At 37.7% G+C, this 21,583-nt stretch overlaps 1 protein-coding gene across 24 annotated transcripts in view; it reads right to left on the reverse strand.

Annotated features, from left to right (window-relative positions):
* Window positions 1-21,583, reverse strand: part of NCKAP5 (NCK associated protein 5) — a 414,162-nt gene that overhangs the window by 31,374 nt on the left and 361,205 nt on the right. For 22 of the 24 annotated variants that reach the window (XM_072931702.1, XM_072931703.1, XM_072931701.1 and 19 more), the window contains 2 exons: window positions 21,374-21,551; window positions 17,234-17,312 (listed from right to left, as the gene is read on the reverse strand). In XM_072931702.1, the coding sequence (XP_072787803.1) occupies window positions 17,234-17,312; window positions 21,374-21,551 (257 nt within the window). The remainder of the gene's footprint in view (window positions 1-17,233; window positions 17,313-21,373; window positions 21,552-21,583) is intronic. The other 2 variants (XM_072931706.1, XM_072931712.1) reach the window with 2 other exon arrangements.

The following is a 21,583-nucleotide window of genomic DNA, read 5'->3' on the forward strand; positions in this document are numbered from 1 at the left end:
ATGGTTAAGTGGGGCAGGTCCTGGAAATTAATTACAGATGAAATTTTAAAATCATTTCGTTTGAAAGCCCACAGAATGTCTGGAGGGATGGAATAGTGCAATATATTTCTCCCATTATCAGCCCACACTCCACAAAGGTTTGGCCTCTCCACATCTCTGTTTTTTTTCCTATTGTTTCTCACACAAGAAGGTGTTAACCAAAATCTATCACATATTCTTACATAAAATTAAGATTCACAGAATTTCTTAGAGGTACCCATCTCTCAGAGCATCCTGCAAATCTTGGACAGCAACAGCTCTGCCTTTGATTACCTTGTCACACTCTGGTCCTGCACAACCCAGTTTAGCTAAGTGTCCACAATGGCAGGCAGAGATACCTTTAATACATTTTTTTGGAAGCACTGTGGTCCCATACAGCCTTCCAGCTTATTCATCCTATTGGAAAGATGCTGCATGAACCATGGAACAGGAAAAGGTGCAAGTGCAGCTGTGTGCTCACTGATACTTGAGCAACCAGCACGTACAGGCCACCCCTCTGCCCTTTCATTCCATATCAGTTTCCAGAGACTTCCTTTTTGTTTCTATGAGACTGTTCTAAGAGGCTGTGATGGCAAGGTCCTTCTGAGAGCTATAAACACCAAGGAGGGAACTTCAGCACTAATGGTTGGAAAATGAGCATAATTTAGGTTAAATGTCTGGAAACATCCCTTGACAGCAAGATCTTAAGTCTGTGGCAGACAATCCCAAAGGAAGCAGAGGAATTTCCTTTGCTTTGAAAAATTTAAGGCTTCACTAGTCTAAAGATATACTGCATTGAACAATTGTACTCTAGCAGGAGATGCAGAACATGGCCCAATATATCTTCTCCATCTCTGTTTTATGTGTTTCTGAGTATTGACTTTTTTTTATGATATGTCCAATTGTTATTTAAGTCTGTTGTAGTTAGCAGTTCTCTTTCAAGTAATTTTCATTATTTTTTCCTCTGCAGTGTCTCTAATATTCTCAAAAATTTGAAAATATTTCTCCCCTATGGGTTTTACCTATTTGTTTTTGAACTAAGAACATTACCACAGTCATTCTTGTTAAATATCTTCATCTCAATGGGCTTTTTTTGCTAACAAGTAAGAAACTACTTAAAATAAATTAAATATGTATTTCTATTTCATGGTTCTTGAGAAAGGAGAAGCAGCCTATATGTATTGGAGAGGCAGAGAGACACGGAGTAAAAAATCATTAAAAAACCAGAAATCTGAGGAGTCTCCCCTCTCTCACATGTCAATGTGAGAACTAATTTGGAACCCATTTCCACAGGGACTCTGAAGGACCTTGTAGGGTTGTTTCCTCTCTTACCATTCTTTAAGAAATGTAAAAGCCATTCCCTCTGAATTATTACAGGAAAATTAAGTAGGATCAAAATGTATATCAAAAAGCAAAGCTACAGCCTTGGCTAAGGGTGAAGTAGAAAGATGGAAAACTTTATCTTCTGAGGGTGTTTCTTAAAATGACATATGGATTTCTATTGCCCACTAACACCTTGTGTACATCTAAGAATGGACCATGAAAACAATGGCAGAGACTCAAAAGAAATGAATACTGAGGGTCAGACTGCCAAAAACAGTCTCCTGCTGTTTCCAAAATAATTGGGCGAGTGATGGAGGAGCACACCAGTGGTATCACATGTAATTAAAAGGAGAATAGCTTTAATGAATTATAGTTTTCCTTCATAGAGACTTTATCCATGATAAAGTAAATATACCAGGTAGAAAACAGATTTTTAAAACATCAAACACAGCTTAATTTTCAGTTGTGAAAAACCACAAAAGGGTCTGGTTTTCAAAGAGCTCAATGCTTGGCAACTCCTGTTGTGACACTTAGAGACAGATTTTTGGAAAATTCTGTGACTCAGCTATGCTGAACAATCCTGAAGAACCTAGTCCTAAATTCAGAAGAAACAACCACATTTTTTGTGGATTTTCAATTATCATTACTGAAAGTAACTAATTTACCCCAAAATCTATATAATACAACTAAAAAACAAATACAACTAAAGAACAATTTGTATTTCTGAAAGAACAAATACACATTAGCTTGTGTTTTTTAAAAATTTTTGTGAAGCAACTGCAAAATAAAAAGTATTTTATACATCCCAGTGACAGCTTTCAAACAGCTTCATGGCCCATCTGATTTCATCAGCTGCACTGACACTTCAAATTACTCTTATCAGCAAGAGCTGCACAAGACTACATAATGAAAATATGTAAAAGTTAAATCTCTGCTGCTGTGACAGTACCACTCAGTAGATGAAAAATGACTCCGTAAAACATTAAAGTCTGGAAAGAGTTATATATGAGCTTAATTACTTTTGCTTGAGAATTTTTCCCGGCATACCAGCCAAATTCCTTGCCTGTTTCTGATTTTTTTTTTCTCCTCTTTCTTTGCCAGGGAAGAAAGAAGCTCAAAGAATGGTATTGGCTTTATAGTGGACAGAGATAGACTCATCATCAGCCATTTCTCTGAATAATAAGTCTAGAATCAAAAGCCTGAATATAACCCCTCCCCTCCCTCTCATCATGGGGATTTGAGTCTGGACCTAAAGTCCTACTGTAGAGGAACAATTCCAAACTGAAAACAGAAACAAGGAAGAATTTCTATTTTCTGGAGGTCAAGAAACTCCTGACTGCATGGGAACCTCTTGATGATAGAATATTATAAGAGCTCATTGGAAAATTTGAGGAGAACTTTTAATGTTGAGAAGCCTCTTAACCACAGGAAAAAAAAAAGGAGTTAACACTGCATAGAACGTTTTCTCAAAATTTTCAGAACTACTTCTCAATTTTCAAAATTAATATTTTCACGTGCAGGATGATCCTGCAGTTCATGCACACCATCAGCTTTGTGCAGCTGGACAGTGCTTTGCAATATTGCATCATCACTGCTGCTTCACCAACATTTTCTGGTCACCAAGGCCTCTTCAACAGAGTCAGCACCCAAATTAGAGATGGAATAAAGGGGATCTGTGAAAACTCTGCACCCCTCTGAGGGTCTGCACAAGAGGAGAGTAGGAAAGGGACATACACTCAAGGCTGGCATGTGTCAGGAATTCTAAATATGAGTTCATCACAGGGGAAAACAACTCCAGCAGCTCATTCTGTAGGTTTTTTTACATTTCCTTCTGAAATGCAAAAATTAAAGAGTTAGAAGTAAACATACCCCACTGATAAGAACTGACAGCTTAGAATTAATTGAAGTATTTTAGGGCATTCTCCTGAGCGTAGATAATTTTAAAATGCATCTTAAATACCAGCAACAAATCATTAAACCTAATTATTCTTCAACTTTTTTTTTTTATTTATTTTTTTCTGAAACACTTGGCACAAAAATATCAGAAATACATCAACTCTGTCTCAGAAAGCATCCTTGGCACAATTCATTGGAGACTGGAAGAGAATACCCAGGGAAGCTGAGTGCTGACCCTGCCTTTGTGTTCCTTCAGAAGTGCTGCTCTGGCTCAGCATGAGGTGAGAGGAGCTCTCCCTCTGAGCTGGTACCAGGCTGCTTTACGCTGTCTCACAGCACCTTTCTCTGCTCCCTTCTTCATACAATGCATGTGAAAGAAAAATCAATTTGGGGGGAAAAAAAATAAAAGGAAGCATAGAACAGCTACTGTGAAGGGAATTGCTTCCAGCACAACATAAAAAATGTGGGTCCAGCCCCAGTTAAGTTCTACACTGATGGTTGCAAAATAGGGTAATACTCAAATTAAGCAGTGGAGCAAAATCCATCCCACTTTTAGGTGAGGGATATGTTAGCCTTTCTGATGTTGAACCTATGGTTGAGTCCTAGCACATAATGAAGAGGTTTTATGAATTTCATAAAAGAAGACATAAGGTGGTGACATATCTTTTAAACAAAGCTTCTGATTACACTTTTCTTCAATAATGTAAAAACATGCTTTTGCTAAGGGGGATATAATGCCACATGTTATTGCAAACAAACCTTTAACTGAATAACTGGGGAGTGTTTCATAATGTTTCCTCAGGTAAAGTAAAGATTCACATTCTAGTAAAGTCTTTTTATGTTGCATCCTAAATGAGTTTCACAGATGCTTAGTCTATTCACAAGTCCTGCTTTACACAGGGACTGTTACACTGCTGAGAAGTCTATAAAATAACTCGTGGTTATTTTGATCACCTATTTAAAACAATATGTGAGTTTTTCTATGAGTCTTGAAAAATCCACAAAAACCTTCACAGAAACCAGAAGATGCAAAGTTTTACCCAGAGAGCTGAAGGCATCAATCAGCAGTTCTATTGAACAGGTATTTGTGCATACACAGCATCACTCCAAATGGTCAGGCAATTCACCTATTTCAAATTGGGCATAACGAGAGGAGACATTTCTGGATGGTGGCACAGAGGAAAGGACTTACAGGTTGGTGAGTAAATAATTATAGGTGCTCCTGTGTTGTAACTGCAGCTCTGCCTCTCAACCCACTTGTGCCACGAGTGACAGAAGCTCTTAGTGCTGCTTGGGGGGATTGAGACTTCCAGAAGCAGCTCAATAACCTCAGCCATTCCCCACCATGGTGTTACTTATGAAACACACTGATGGCTACCAGCTGTAATTACTGCAAACAGACCCTATTTCTACTTCAAATGGCACATAAATAGTTTCTATCTGGAGGTGGCAAAGTTATAGTAGGCTTTATGTTGCTTAACTTCGATGGCCAATCTATCTTAACATTAAAATAAACAGCAACAAAGAGGACAAATGTATTTTATGTCAGAATGGTCACAGGTAGCTCTACTTACATCAGGCTATCTAGGCATAATACTAATAGCAGAGGGACATATTTTCTTTAAAAGAAGCATCCCACCTCATGAAAAATGTGGAATCCTCCTCTGTGTTCACCACTACAGCTGGTTTGAGATATTCCTCACATAAATTTTCAAGTTTTGGCCTACAAAACCGTACATGATTGACAGAAATTTCAGCTGAAATCTTTAAGTATCCACCAGAATTCTCCACAGAAAGCAGGCATTTTCAGGAAAAAAAAATCAGTCAAAAATAGCTCTGTATCAAGAACAGTTTCGCTGGGAAATTTCCAGCAAGCTGTTTTCAGAAGTACAGACTCAAGCCTTGACAGGTTTTGAGAGGTAAATAACACTGAATAGGCTTTCTTCAAGGAGTACCCAGGACATTAAAAATGGAAGGACGTAGTTCCTGTCAGTAACAGAATACATGAATTCTAACAAATTACCTTTCTTTGCATTTAAAAGTTCAAGAGTTTCCACTAAGCTGTCACGGGGAACCAGATAACATCTACTGGCTTTCTTCTGGAACACAAAGGGAGTATAGTTTTCCCTAGCATTTTGAAACATGGCAAATTAAAAATTAATAGATTTTCTTTTTTTTTCTTTTCAGAAAAATATTTCAAATGTTGATAGGTCCCTGCAAAATTCTTTTAAAAGTTAATAAACATCTTTAAGCTACATGTGGCATTGGCAGGAAGAAGTTAAACTACAGATGGCAAAACAGATCTCTTTATTTGCACATCCTTCTCTTCATCTGCAATGCTAAAGCAACCACAAAAAAAAAAGAAAATGCATTTCTGCCAAATCAATGTCAATTTAAAGTAGATTATTCCTTCTGGGTTTACACTATAATTTGATCCAGTTGATCAAAAATGTGTGCATTTTTGTTTTCTAGCTAGATCTGAGGTACAGTCAGTGTGCAAAATTAAAAAAACCCCAAATGTTGGGGAAGAGGCTATCCAAGATAAAACTAGAAAAGACCCAACTTTTCACAGCCCTGCACTCCCATGGGCACTGCACTGGTGGCAAGGGATTATTTCCAACATATATTAAGGAAGTATAAATTGGAGGAGGACTGTGCTGTGTTATTTTCAAATGATGGAACTTCATTCATGGCTACTTGAATCTGGGATTACAATTTATGCCTATTTATAATAACAATTAAATAAATACATACTTCACCAACTTATTCAGTGTTCTTTCTATTTTCTTCCTAGTCACGCTTTATTTTGCAAAGCCCACAAACTTCAATATGCCATTTATCCAATAAATTGTCAGCTGTCTTCACAGTTTTCCATGACCACAATCCCATCTGAAGTGTATTTTCTGAGTTGAAACAGATAATTGCTGCCTCATTTTAATTCCAGTCCCATCTTAAAATACATTTCCACTAGTAAGTCAAGATTAACTTTAATTTAGAGAATACTAATGATCTTGTACTCCAATTTAGTAGCTATCTATGGACCTTTTTTTTCCCAACAATTGCTTCCTACCCTCCTCCAGGCTTTTAGGTCTGTTTTCTGCATGCTTGTAATGGTGGCAAGCTATGTGGAATAGTGTTGTTAAAGAGGACAAAATGAGATGGAGAAGGAATTTGGATAACTTTTTAAATTTCCTACTCCACATCTGTAAGTGTCTATTAAATACAAAGGTGTACGTGCAGTTTTCCAGCTGGGGAAGTCTCACAACCAATGGCACCTGGAATTATCTCTTTTGTATTATGTTCTTATATTTTCTTTCTAAAAATCTACTCACTGTTCTCTGGAGACAGGATATTAAGAATAGATACAATTTTAATCCTACTAGGAAAGGTATCTTGAGACTTATAATTCATTTGAAGAGCAGCTTGAAGCTCTGTGTAAAAGGTAATTAAATGAAGACTGGGTGCAGCCTGGCTGTCAATGAAGCCAGCCTAGAAATTCTTTGGGGAGCTATTCCTCTTTTCTGGTTGTATATCCCCTTTTGGCTTCACATTGCCAATCAGCCTCACAACATTGCAACTATCTTTGAGAAAGTTACAGATGAGTAAGAGCTGAGAAGAAGCAGAAGTCCTCACATCTCAAGCAAGGTGTGAATCCATGGTAAGCAACAGGTCTGCTGCCATGCAGGAATGGAGCTTTCCCAGGCTTTTTCCCTGGGCAGAGCCTTCTGTTTCCCTCAGAACCCTGAAATGTGAAGGTTGGGAGGCAGCAATTGCAGTCTCAGGAACACCTTCCTGGGGAGGGCTCATTCAAGGTACAGGTGGATGCTCTCTTTCCAACAAGAAAGAACATCCCAGCTCTCAGAAATCCTGCCTGTAAACAGCAAAGCCCAAAACAGGATGGTTTGTTCTCTACCCAGGTGCTAAGGCTGCCTCACCCATGCCTTTTCCATGTCACCACAGGCCTTTATCTCTCTTGCCTTCTGCCCCAGTTCTTCACATTAAAGCACAGAGCTAATCCCACTTCTCCATCCCTGGAGTGCTGCCATGAGGATAAATAAAGGACGTGGATGTTTGGCAGTCAGAGCATAACCAACCTGCAATCCCTGCCATGAAAAATGCTTGTGGCACACATACCTCCACTCAGCTTTTCTGGAGGTTGTTCAAGAATTAACAGTGAGCTGCAAAATACTTAAAAAAAGCATTAAGATTGGGGTTTTGCTGGTATTATTAGAAGCAGCTGGTTTATTTAAGAATAACTGCATTAAACCACAGTTAGAGAAGTGAGGAGGTCACACTCAGATCTCAGAGACATGGGCTGCACATGGTGCCCAGGGGAGCATTTGGCTGTTCCATGTAGGGCTGCTGCTCACTGATGACTGGGCTGGAGGCATTTAAGGATAACTTTAATCAGACATACTGATTTACTTGCTGTTAAGCAACTCTCTTATAAATTGGAGTTTGGTTTCGCTCACAGTGAGATGCTTTCTTTGATTTTCTACTCCCAACAGATATGACTAGGGATAGTGCTTTAAGCAAAAATGCTGTCTCTGGTAAACATGGACCAGTTTCTAAGTGCATAGGAATCTCTGGGTTTTGCAAATGCACTAGAGAACATGCTATATTTATTCTGTAACATCACTGCTTTTTGTTTGTTAGTACAAAAAAATACTGAAATTAAAGCCACATGAATATTAAATGAAGCTTTAAATAATTTATTTTTAGTTTTGCCCTGCAGATGGCTTTACTTAAGGGTACTGCTAACAATCACTTAAAATCTAGATGTACACCTGAAAAAAAATGTATTTTATTTCTTAATTAATATAAACTTATTAGCAGAGTGAGAGCACAAAGCTTTAAGTAACTTTGAGGTGCACTATAATCCTTCCATTCTGGTACCCAAGTTCAGCTCCTCCAAACCAGATGAATCAATGTGGAACTAACTGCAGGCAAGCAGGAGCTGGTAAGAAACCATCATGATTTGAAGCCAGAAGAATGAACTGAGATTTTTTTTTTTTTAGGAATTCTGTTTTTTTACAAAAAAAGCATGCCATGTTACATGGTGCTACAAAAACACCATTAGGATGACAGCTTTGAACCAACATACTGCACCTCTGCCTGTTAAAGAAAGGAAGTAAAGAAATTATTCACTGCAAATATATTGGTTGATTTCCTTTTCTTCTCCTACCGGTGAACTGTCCACACACTGAGAAATTGAGTTAAGCTAGTATTAAAAAATAGGTACTAATTGTGTGAGTATTATTTCTCTCTTAGAGTGATATTTTTTTTGAAGAGTCTGTTTTTCTGTGATCTCCAGTGATGACTAATTGCATAATCATATGTCAACAATTCAGGTGTCAGACTGAAGACATGAATCAAAGCTCAAACTCAATTAAAAACAGCAAAACAATTAGCAATAGGCATCCTATCCTCAGAGTGAGAATCTGGAAAGGCATATGCCAATACAGCTCAAGCTTAACTGATAATTCAGATAAAAATGTATTTTTCATAAAAGTTATACTAGATTTCATTGTAGAAAAGAAGCATAAAGTCCCTGTGAGCACAGATGAAACCTTTAAAATAACACATCCTCCCTAGAAATGCTTTTCAGTTTACTCAGTTGTATTTTATGAATTAATGAAGATGCATGACTGACGTTTCATAGACACATCCATAGATGGCCCTTGCCAGGAGCAAAAAAACATGGAAAGTAAAAAAGTTTCAAACAGAAGGACTCACATTGACATAGAGAATACCTGTGTGCTGTCCTGTAAGAGGTAGGATAATCAGGCACAGTCCTGATTTGAGTGATAAATATGAATATGGATTTGGCTAGATTGTAAAGTACTGTAAATCAACACAGCAGCACCAACATCAGAGTGGCAGAACCTGGCCATCCTGTTTAATTGACATGTTAAACCTGAATGAGACCAGCAGATTCTCAGTATCTTGAATAATAATTAGACTGTATCCTATATATAATGCATAAAGAGACACTCTTCTCATTCTAGTGATGAAATTTGGTATTTCTGGGAGAGTAGATGTAATGACAAAGAAGGAAATTAACAGCAAATCACTGTGGCTAATAAGGAAGTGTTGAACCAAAATATTAATTCTCTCCACAGAGGGAAGACAAGCTAGACAGTAGGCAGCAGCAGAGCTGTAGAAGAATTGGCAATTAGACAAATGCTATGTGTACTATCTTTAAAGTACAAAGAAATGATTTGTCTTTGCCAGACTGTGAAGAAGGTAAGCTGACATAAATTAGAAGACATTAATGGATGTTAGTTTCTTATTATTCACATTGGCAAGGTTCTCCATCATCTTCACAAAAATACAAGTATCAACTAGAAAAATGTGCAGAAAGTTTCTCTCTGTTATCACAGGCTCCTGCAGACTATCACTTCAAAATCAATCCCTGCAGCAATGCCCAAATGCCAAACAAGTCAAGAACACAGCACAGCTGACACTATTCATCCTGTTTCTAGAGCTCCAAACACACATAATGCCACTCCTCTCTCAGCTGTCTGTTCTGCAGAGTAGCTTGTTCACCTTCTCACCCCTAAAAAACCACACACAAAAAAGCAGGCATTTATTTTGACAAAGTTCCACTGAGAATGTGCAGAGCAACTCAGTATGAGGAAAGGATATTTAGCCAGCTTTATGCACCAGTGTGAGTATTTGAGATGAGCAATGAGCAACAGCAGGACCACACTACATCTTCAGCAACACGAATATTGCAGCACAGCAACATGGGACTGCTAAATGTTATGTAAAATCTCCCAAAGAGATGGCACACTGGGCAGGGACAGATGTAGAACAATATCCTTGAAGATTTTAAAAAACTTGACTGATGAGGTCCCTGAGCAGCACTTCCAAACTTAGGGGATGTTTCTACACACAGGACAGTCAGTTGTTCTTGCAGTGCCTACTAGTGATTAAATCAGATTTCCTAGCAGTAATGACTCATTTTAGCTGCTCTGGTTCAGAAAAGTAAGTTAACAACAGCAACAGGTCATCTCAGAGGTGTTGAAGGATCAGAAAATGAAGATTTTGGAGTACAAAAGGGGAAGAATAGTGCTTGATAATTGCATGGAAATGTAAATGCTTTGGGGATACTACATGGAGGCAGCAAATGGCACAAGTTTAGAGAGACTGAGGTATTTTGGTAAGTCAAAATACAAGTGGAACCACTTCTTATCCAGATGATCTCAGTTCTGTTTGTGCACATTCAAACGTGTCTCCTGTCTGTACAGTAACACCACGGTAGATAAAATTGTGATAGTCTCTCACATCCTTAAGGACAGTTGTGGCATTAGAGTTTGAGGCTTTTTTGCTTTATTTTGATTTTTTTTTTAATGAATGAGTTTGGATCCCAGCATTGCTAGAGGCAAACAGTTTATTACTATTTATCAATTCATCATTGTTCTAGCAATTGGGAACTTAGCCCTTTGGATCAACAGCCAATCTGGAAGCTGGTTAGGTATGGCAAGTGAGCAGATTTTTAAGTTGCCTGCTGTGCTGAACTCCATTTCAAGGCTCTAGGACACGTGCTAAGCAACACATCCAGCACCTACAGATCTAACACCAACCTCTCACATTCCACATGCACACAGGGCTTGGGAAAACAGCTTTGGTATGATGTGCAAATAAATCCATGCATACCTGTCCCATTGCTCATACAGGGGGTTCATGAAAAATCTAATACCTTATCACAACTTGTATCAAAATGGAACATTCTGCAGATGTGAAATAGGAACAGACCCAGGCTGGAAATGGATTCAGTGACAACTGGTTTTGCTTCATGACTTCTACAGACAGCAACCTCACATCCAGAGACTTCTAGGCTTTCCACAGCTTTGCTCAGTGGTGATGGGGAAGATAAAGCAAACGATTTCCCTTTATCTGAAAATGTGTAAATTAATGATTCAACTGCTGTATCAGTTATGATTGCTAAATGGTTCTTAACTTCCATCAATGGCCTGATGAAAGGAATTCATGCTGACAATGATAAATTGTTTTCTCAGGCATTGAGACTTCACGAAAAGAGAGGATTTCTTTTGAGGTGAGAAGACACTAAGCTGAATATTGTTCTTCATTACATGCACTGGAGGCACCCAGTGATTTGCTGAGCTTTTAAGCAAATTGTGGCTTATCCCTTTGCCTCTCCACGGTGATGTGGATCACCTCCCTTTACTGAATGCACAGGATATAACACAATAAGTTTGCTCACCATCCCTCCTCTCTCACTTTTCCTGTTACATTCATCTCAGTAATCCATTACAGACCTCACATAATCTGTCTCCAGGTTTTGAGGGCTCTTTAATGTAAATGTGTTTGCTCAAATGCATCAGATTTAATGGACATGCTTTAGGATGATGCATGTCAAATTTTATGTATTTACCACGTTAATCAGGCTTGTTTCCTTTACATTTATTTCAATTCCCCAAGAATGAGAAAACATGAATTTAATAGCTGTACTCCAGTAAAACACCCAGTTTCAGTAGTTTACATAATGGTGGACAAAACCAAGTGTTTGGTTTGGCAGAGGGGTGTGTCCAATATTTTTTTTCTCTCATTGGAAAGCTGGTACAAGCTTATTACAAGCAGAGGGACTGCTATTGTTTTCAGCAAGCTTTGGTATAAGACATTAGATAATTTATAACTAAGCACTTAGACTATGAACATTAAATGGCACATTCAGAAATGAAATGTGAAACATAATTTCTCAGTTCCAGTGTTCATCAGATTTAGATTTTAGAAAGAAACCAAGAGGAAAAAAAAAAAAAAAAGGCAGATGGCACTGGAGCAAGGATCTGTTGGTTAGAAATGGTTATAGGTATGGATACAGAAAGGCTCTGAATGGTACTCTGGAAAAGAGGAGGCAGAAACAAATTTATCTGGAGCACTAGAAAGAATGCAGGCCTTCTCATAGAAAAGTCTGCTCATGAAGTGTGTTTTCTTATTATCATATATATAATTTCACAGTATGTCTACTGGGTGCTGAATAAAACAATATCAGAATAAAAAAGCCAAGATTTTCCTCTTTAGTATTTGACATGTCAATACAAATAATTGTAATGCTGACATTTCAAGTCAAATCCACCTCTATCTGCAGAATTACATGTTCTACCTTTGCTATCAGTATGTCTGTAAAATTATTATCAAGGAGCTGGCAACCTATCTATAAAACTTGCTGTGAAGAACTTTCCTGGTTTCTACTGAAAATGGGCTTTGAGCACTTTGCTGCATATAAAGCTTAAAAGAGTGGATTTTAAAACACAATGCAAACACATTAAAAAAAAAATACTCACTATACTTCCTCTTTGGAACATGAAGCATCTGAGGGATTCAATCAAATGCTTCCTAAAGAAGACAAATCTCCAAAAAGTTTATTAAAAATTAAAAATAAGAAAAGTTTCCTTTTTCTGACCAAATTGCCTTTAAATTACACTGCAAAACCCTTCTGAAAGGTTGCTCTTGGAAAGCAGAAAAAATGATGAGAAAACCTTGATAAAACCTGCCATAAGGCAGATGATTATCAAGAACTTCAATGGATTTGAGTGCTGGGCTACAGGCAGAGCTACAAAAGAATCCCTTGCCCTCAGTGTGTGTTTTTGTTCTGGCACAAAGCACCAAAGTCTACAGTATACTTTTCATGTTGCTTTAATAGTGTGGAAGCCCAACCCTTTACCTAGCTGGAGACTTTTCAAAACCCTTTTAAGTCTGAAGACATTTGCTCTCTATTATCTACAAGGTTCCCATTTGACACTGGATGAATTCATTTAGAGCAACTGACCTGGACCTCTAATGAGAATTTGACAAATATTAGTTCCAAGTCCTCCTTCAAAGTTTCAAGAATTCTGGCTACATTTACCTTCATAATCTTTGCCCAGCTCTGAATTTCACTTGGAATTCTCCAAACAAACGACAGGGGTCAATGCACAGTTAGGTAATTTGTTTCCAGGAACTGTGAATCTTTCTGCTGTGGATTCTAACCCCAGCCTGCCTCAGGCATTTAACTCCCCACACAACCTCAGTAGGAACAACCTTGTACTTCCAGTGGAGCAGGCAGTACCAGTAGCACCCAGATGGATTTTGGATTGCTATGACCAATTCTCCTGTTATCAAGTATTTGCTCCCTAGAGAACCCACAAGAAACTTCAGGTCTATTCAGATTGTTAAAATCTATTTTATTCTTACCAGTGATGTTATTTTGATGAAAAAAATCTACTTGCAATGCTGCCTCTGGTATCCAAAGAGGCTTTTCTTATACAATGAATCTGACCTTTAGCTCAATCAATGACATATTAAATATAACATTTGAAACCAGAAGCTTTCCAGTTCAATAAAACAATTCCTTCATATGAACTGCCCATGCTTCCATGTACTCCCTGAATTTCAGTGCTTTAGACCAGAAAGGTTTGATTCACTTATGTTGCTAAGGATGGAATGCCTGCTGGAAACCCACAATGGAAAATGAACACATTCACACATTGAAATATCTGTGACAAAAAAAAAAAAAAAAAAAAAAAAAAAAAAAAAAAAAAAAAGAAACCCTATTTCTTTTTACTGAAACCTGAGTGTAAATTTAAGAACAGACTTGAAACTTTCTCAGACACTTCTCATCAGCCTATTAAAGCTGAGGTTGTGTTTTGTGTGAAGTCTCGAGTATATCATTAGCAAAAAGCTTATTCCATGCTGACTTGCTCTTCTAGCAAAATTTCACCCATTTCGGGTAACAGAAATTTTTCTGGACCAGAAAAATTATTATCATGCAACTTTCAAACTGGGGTTTGATAAATCACCAGTGCTGCTGTCTGAGAAAATGGCACATTCAGTCTTTCCCTTCAGCCTCAGCAGAGGTTCATACCAACATTGAAGAATGATATGATTAATTACAACTACATTTCCTGTTCATTACAGATACACTCCCAAAAAGAAAACAGCCTGTTAATTTGTGTATACCCAAAAATACTGTTGCTGCATATCCTAGTATTCCCACATGAAGCTGTTTGCAAGAATGAATTCTTCAGTAATTAGCATTTGTTTGCTTGTGCCATGATTTTTGACTTTTCCCTTGAAGCTGTTTATCAATGAAAATTCTGAATGCATTTTAATTAATACAAGCACACTTTTCCAGGAGTAGCTGCTAATTTGAAACAGCAGTTGAAATATGAAATATTGAACTTTTTAACAAACGCTTTATTCCTCTCAAGAAGTCAAATTATTACATTCTGTATATAAAGGTGTCATCTGTAACCGCCTTGTAAGTTTTTGGGTCATTGTGACAATAGGGAAATTCAAGACAAATAATGACACTTCTGCTCCCTTGGGGGAAGAGGATTCTTTTTCTTTGTAAAAAGAAGGTGCCTTTTTTTTTTTTGTTTACATGGGAACAATACTGTCAGGAGCTAGACACATCATCTGTGCATTCAATAGTGGAATTTTATTTATAGGAATACTTGAAGACCATGCTGTATGTGTCTGAGCTGGGGAGTCTGTCATGACATGAAGAGGAAGTCAACCTTTACATCATGTGCTTTCCTCTTAGGTATTTTAGCATTTTCCACTTCATCCCTCTTTCAAAACACAACTACTTTACTGCAAAGGGCTTGAGGGAAGAGCTGTGAGGATGACTGGACTTCACAGGGATCCTCAGCTCTGCTGTCTGTGGGGGTGGGAGCACTGGCAGCATCTCTGCTTCCTCACTGACACCTCAGCAAAGGCATCCAGCGTGTAACATACTTTAAAATACTTTCAAAATGCCTTAAATATATTTTGAAGAACAACACAGCACAATATAATGACTGCTTCATATGGAAATGATCATGTGTTTCTGAGATATAACTATACAAGGAGGGAAATTGTATGGAACCGGGCATTGTTGCTTTCCTTCAGCTGAGCAAATCTGAAGAGCCAGCAAAATACTTAAATTGGTTTAGATCAGCAACTGACAATTACAAACCTAGCAACTGGTATTTTACACATTTTTTGATTCATACCCAGGAGTATCTCACTGTTAGAATGCGATGAACCAGAATTGTCTCACATGACACCCACCCAGAGGACTGTTATTAGTACCTTGCTTATGGGTTAGCTGGGCAGGACTGCTGTCATTTTAGTAATTTTAGTGACAGCTACAGAAACACATGCTTTTCCTGCTGCATAAAAAACATTTTCCCTGCTTAATGATAGCTTTTCTACCATTCAGCTCTAAGTCTGTTTTCATAAAACCCAGTAGAATAAATGCATTAAAATACAGCTAAAAACCCACAGCAAACTTTGTTTTCTGGCGAAACAAGGGAAAATGGCCTTAAGCTGATGGAAAGTGGATCCAGGAATTAGCAAGAAATTCTTTACTTTAAGGGTGGTGAGGCCATGGAACAAGTTAGTGAGAGAAGCTGTGGCTGCATAGAGTTTCAGGAGGGAAAAAAATCAGTCTCTTTCTATGAAATCTTTTGTATCAGAAAAATGCTAGAACCTCTATTAAGGAATTTTAAAAGCATCTGAAAAACTGCTCCATAACCACATATGTCCTATCAGAGACTTGCATTTGGTGCCTATGGGAGGAGCAAAATATTAATATTCTCAAAACCCACCAGAACTACGTATTACAGGATACAATAACAAATAAAATATCAAAATATAGCAACTAGGCCTCAGCCACAACCACCAATTACACTGATGAACAAGGATGCTCTAGAGTTTTTAAAGAAAAACAAAAACAACTAAAACATGCAAATAGCTTTTTGTTTTTTTCTTTTTTTTTTTCAGCATCTAGATTAAAAAAAAATGAAACGTTTCCCATGATTCAAAGTAAAAGCTTTGAGACTTTTTGGGCTAGAAGCAAAGCAGTTATTTCAGTATGAGGAAAAATAATTTTGAACAATCTTAGGCGAGGTGGTCTCTGCTGGGCAATTTCTGGTAACAGAAAATAAGTCCTTTATGCACAGCATGAGAGGCACGAATTTCTGTTTGCAGGGCTAGTGCCTACCCACTGACAGAATGCCCTCAGAGCCTTACACTGCACAAAGTGCTTGTTATTCAGCTGTTGTCATGGAGCCAGGTTATGGCTGAGTTCTCAGAGAGGGAAGAGTTTAGGGATCTTTCCTTCAGGTAACACAGCCAGAGTTTGTTTGTCTGAATTTGGGACTGAAAGGGCTGTGCAAGTCAATGAAGCATGCAAACATTTTCCTCCTGCCCCAAAAAGAAATGTGTTTTGACATGATACCTCTGTTTGGACTTGGTGGGTTGGCAGGACCAGTGAAATGAGAGATTCTGGCAAGAAGAAATGGAATCAGATATTAACTTTTTAATGAAATTTTTTACTGCAGTCTCTATCTGCAAAAGGAACTTGCTAAAGGTTAATTTTTTTCTTGTTCAGTCAGTTTATATTTGTGACACACTGCTCTAATACAAACCTCAGACTTCTGTTTTGGCCTCCATTGCCTATTAGATATTTTACACGTACTGAGATTAAAAATTAGTACATGCTAATCACGAGGCAGGGCGGATGGTGCTACCCTTCCACAGCAAAGGCAACTTTATTTTCAATAACAGCTTTAAAGTCTTTTGAACAGACACTTGTTTGCTGATCCTTGTGGTTTAGTTTATCACAGCAACTATTCTGCTATTTAAATTTTATTCTGAATTTTACTACTTCAGGGCCAGATGACAGTTACACTATGTCAGTGTAATTCACACCGAAGGTGCCATGCACAGCAGCCTTTATGTTAAGCCACTCTATGTAACCCACTGTTCTTGGAGGCTGAAATGATCTTTCATAACCCAAGAACCTCCAATCAAACGTTGCATTGACCCACAATTGTAATGGTGTGTACTTATCTCATGCATTTGATGAAATCTGGATATTTAGGAGCTAAATGAAGGCTAAAGCTGACATAAAGGGGCAAACAAACAAAGTAATGAGAATGAAACATGTATTTTTCACAAGAACTGACAGCAATAAAATCCAGTGTAAAATATAATTCTGTACCTATCACATGACTCTGACATGTAGTCCTTGTCATGGTGTCCTCCTCTTCTTCTTGCAGGTTTTCTGTGACTACTTTAGCCTGTACACAGTGCAACAACAAAAGTGAAGAACATCTGTGACTCTGTTTATATTGCTTCATGACAGCTACAGAATGTTATTCAGAAATAAATCAGAGTACAGTTACATAGCAGCTAAGAGAGTGAAATATATAACCTGTCTTGTTCTATGAATGATATCTGACGATAACGACTTTAATTTAATTCAAAATCACAACATGCAGCAATGAAAAATATCCTTGGAAGATGCACTTCTTCAAAATAAAAACCTAATATATGGTGTGGCACCTTTTTAGTTCAGTTTGCAAACACTGAACTTTGGTGTTTTTATTTCCACCCCTGTTTAAAAGCATTTGTTAGCTAGACAGAGAGAAAAAATTATTTTAAGAATGCAGTACACTCTAAGAGCCTGTGTGTGGTAGGTATTCAAGTTTGTGTTATTCAAATCCCTCAGATATTATGGGTTTTTTCCAAGATATGTCTTTGCCCTGTTGTTCTGCACTCCTATTTCCCAGGTGTACAGATAACCTGGGTCCCTCTCTAGCACACAGTGAAATCCCCCTCCATCATGTGCCATCAGTGGCCACAATTCCGTTTCAAGGACATATTTTCCTGCCATGCTACATAAATCAAATAGGAATAAAGATACTTCCTGGGTGATGAGAGGAGAAAAGGCAGCACCACAGAAAAAAATTGCTTTCAATATCTCAGGGATCTCAAATTATTTGCTAATCACTCTCTGCTGTTTTAAACTGCTTACAGCACGCTCACAATAACAAGAGCACATTTTGTAATCTAAACCACTGGAATTTATCATCATTTCCATGACATATCTTCAATCACAGTGTACATCCTGCTTGCTGGGTTCCACAAGTAGCCCTGTTGACCTCTTGTGAGCAGCCAAAGTATGACACCAAAGACTTGCTCTCCAGATTTTTAAAAGTGCATTTATCATCTCTTAATCCTAGGGATTTGATTACATCTTTTCTTTGTTACGAAATGCCTCTCTTCAAGTTATGGGAAAAGGAGGAGGCGAGTGTTCATTTGGCACCCAGTTCCAGGTGGAACAGTTTCTCACATTGGCACAGGGCATGGCCAAGTGCTGCAGTGACATTTCATGATGTTGAGATAGATCCCTGGGTGTTCCCCAAACACAGAGTGCCACACAAAACTCATGGTGCCTTGGGTTTGGTGCCACGTTTCCACCTCACAAAGTGAAACCTGGGGCTGTTCTAAATCACACAGGGCTGTAATAAAATCACAAAGATGAAATGAAGCAGTGCAGCACAAAACCTTAAGCTCCAGCCAAGGACATGAAAAAGTACTGGAGAACATGGAATATCCTTGGTGTAGGCTAAAGTGTTATGTATTTCTGCTGGCTGGCCTTTAGAGCAAAGTGCTTTTTTGATGAACACTAACGGGAAGTGTATCCCTCTGAAGGTGAATGCACAAGGCCACTGTTGGTGGAACACTGCTTTTTCCATAAATTCAGTGCCAGTCCAGCAATAACATTCTTTGCATGAACAGAAATCAGAGGTAATTGGTGCATATGTTATGGCATAATAGTGCCTCAAGCCTTTACCTGGCACATCATAAGAAAAGTGATTTAATCATCAAAAATTAAATAGCTTTTAAAGGAAGAGATCTTGCTAGAAAATTAATGTTAGAAACTGTTCTGGCCAGGATTTAAAGCAGCAGCATATACCTGATAAGCAGTTTGGAAATACAGCAGCTTCTGCACTGAACCGTATGACTGAGTGCACTTTGCATTGTTCAGAAAAGAAAAGAAATCTTCCTGGTTTAGGGCTTTAAAAAAGATTTATGCTGTTTTCTCCAAAAGCATTAATTTTATCTTTTTATGAGGAAAAAAAATGTGCAACAGGCCATCCTAAGGCATGTGACTGTTTTCAGTCACAGCTATCTCCCAGCCCTGTGCAATCTGCTGCAAAGTAAGCAGACAGCAAACAATAACTGGAAATGATAATAATAAGATTCATGAACTTCGAATTTAAAGACTTTGCATTGTTTTTCTTTTAGAAGTTTGGAGGACAAGATGAAATACCACATATTGAGGAATCTTAAGGAATCTTTCATAAGCTAGCATTAATAACTGTAAGCACATTTTAAATCTCGTTATTCTAGATGCCATCAGTCTTTTTGCATTAGATATTTCTTTCAGGAATTAAGTGCCACAATATGAAACTCAAAAAAAAAAAAAAAGAAACATATAAATGTAACTTAATCTTCAAAAACCATACAAAAATACTTTGTTTCCCTGCTAACAAAAGTGTATGGTGTAACAGAAGTAATGCCTATTCACCATGACTAATATGTCCTTAAAAACTATTTTCTCCATTATTTATGTACATTAAGAACAATCTTTGTAGTTCCTTCACAAAATGAAGTGTGTTTCTTTAAGATATACTTAAAAGACTATTATTGCAGCATTTAGAAAGACTTCACAACATGACAGACAAAAAGCACAGCAAATTATTGCAGCATTAGAAAATAATAAGAAGGAAATTGTAGAAGCAATGTGTAGAGTTTTTGTAGTTCTGTACAGTGAAGAAAGCTGTCAGGACCATATTAAATGGAGCATAGTTAAACTGAGTGGCTCTGATAAGGGGCTCTGCTCTGCTATCTAAGTTCTAGATCAGTTGGATTGAATTTCCTGCATATTGCACATTTCCAGACTTTCATTCTCTCTCTTTCCTTTCAGTGACACTACAAGGACAGCCTTAGATATGCTTATAATTTGTGGTTTTATAATGCAGGAGACATCTACATTTTCAAAGAAGAGATGATACCAGAGGAGTCAGGAGGAAAGTTTTCAAACACATTCATTTTGCATATGTTCCCTGTAAGTTTTTTTTTTTTAAATGACCTTGCAGATGCTCTCAGCAAAGATGTCTGTATAGAGGTAAAAAAAAAAAAAAAATTGCCTGAATTTGAAACTCTGTATGGAATGTCTTGAAACTATGTATGGAATGCCTTGACCTTAAGCATCCTCAACATCAGCCTTAAGTGAAGAGATTTTTCATTTCCCATTACAAAGCTTTTTGCAATGCTCCCAGAGAATTTGTATTTCAGATTCCCCCAGTTGTATGTGCTGCACTTCAGTACCTCAGTTCTATCAGAACAACACAAGGAACAGCCTTAGCTTCAGAGTAAGTATTATATTTGGCACAAGTTTCCAGGCTGTTGGTTAAAATTGTGGTTATGGTTAATAATAATCATAATAATATGGACAAGACAGCTATCTCAGTAATGAGGAAAGAATGCTATAGGGTTAAAAAACATTTCACTTCTCCTTGTGCTGGACTTTAAAACATCATGGGGAAAGTCCTTGCTAGGCAAGACACTGCTCACTAAATTCTAAGGTTAATTAAAAGAAGCTCCACCAGGAAGGGCACCCCTTCAGCCTGACTTTAAGTTACAATCCTGGACTCGCTGTGAACACTTAATGCAGTAAAGATAGTCCAGAACCAAACTCTAGCAGCCAACAGAAAACAGAGTAATTTTTCTTCCATATTACAACATTCCTCTTCTCTGAGTAAATTAAATTATCAGGCCATTTAGAGGGAGATTTTTAATGGCACAAAGTGAGATGCAGGTCCAATGTATATTTTTTGCTTTTGAACGTTCCCTCTGAAGGGACAAATATTCCCAAATGTGGTCAAATAATTTTCCTTTTCCACAGCAGTAGTGTACTTTTTAGGCATAATGACTTCTATAATGTTCAGAGGAATGCTCAATACTGGCATGCAATTTTAAGGGAAAAGGGAAAAAATAAAATTTAAAAAATGGTCTTATCATTTCACTCTACTACAGTATGATTATAGCATCATTGTGCATGTATCTTCACTGGAATTGAATTGCCAGCAGAAGCAGTAGAATCTTCATGACTATCTGTTAAATGTGGCCTATAGCCAAGCTGCCAACTTTTGTATTAATTCACAATCCTCTAGCTACACAGCATCTTATATATAAACAGTTATTATCCTGTTTGCCTACAATGGCAATAAGAAACACATCCAGAAGTTAAAAAGAAGGTAATCATGTTTTCATGTACTGAAGCACTTACCAGGGTCTGATTCTGCATTTCCATATCAGCTTTTGTGTTGCTGTTTTTCCTGTGGTTTCCTTGAGAGCTGATAGAGTTGCCAAGAAGAGAGGAGCCCTGGGAGCTGCCCTTCGACACACTCCTGTAGGAAACATTATTTGATCCACTTTCTGTCTGCTGAGCTGCTTTCTTATCAACTCTGCAGGTAGAGAGTGATTCCTCTGATAAATT

The sequence above is a fragment of the Taeniopygia guttata genome, chromosome 7 (assembly GCF_048771995.1).
Source record: "Taeniopygia guttata chromosome 7, bTaeGut7.mat, whole genome shotgun sequence".
In the NCBI taxonomy this organism is placed as follows: domain Eukaryota; kingdom Metazoa; phylum Chordata; class Aves; order Passeriformes; family Estrildidae; genus Taeniopygia; species Taeniopygia guttata.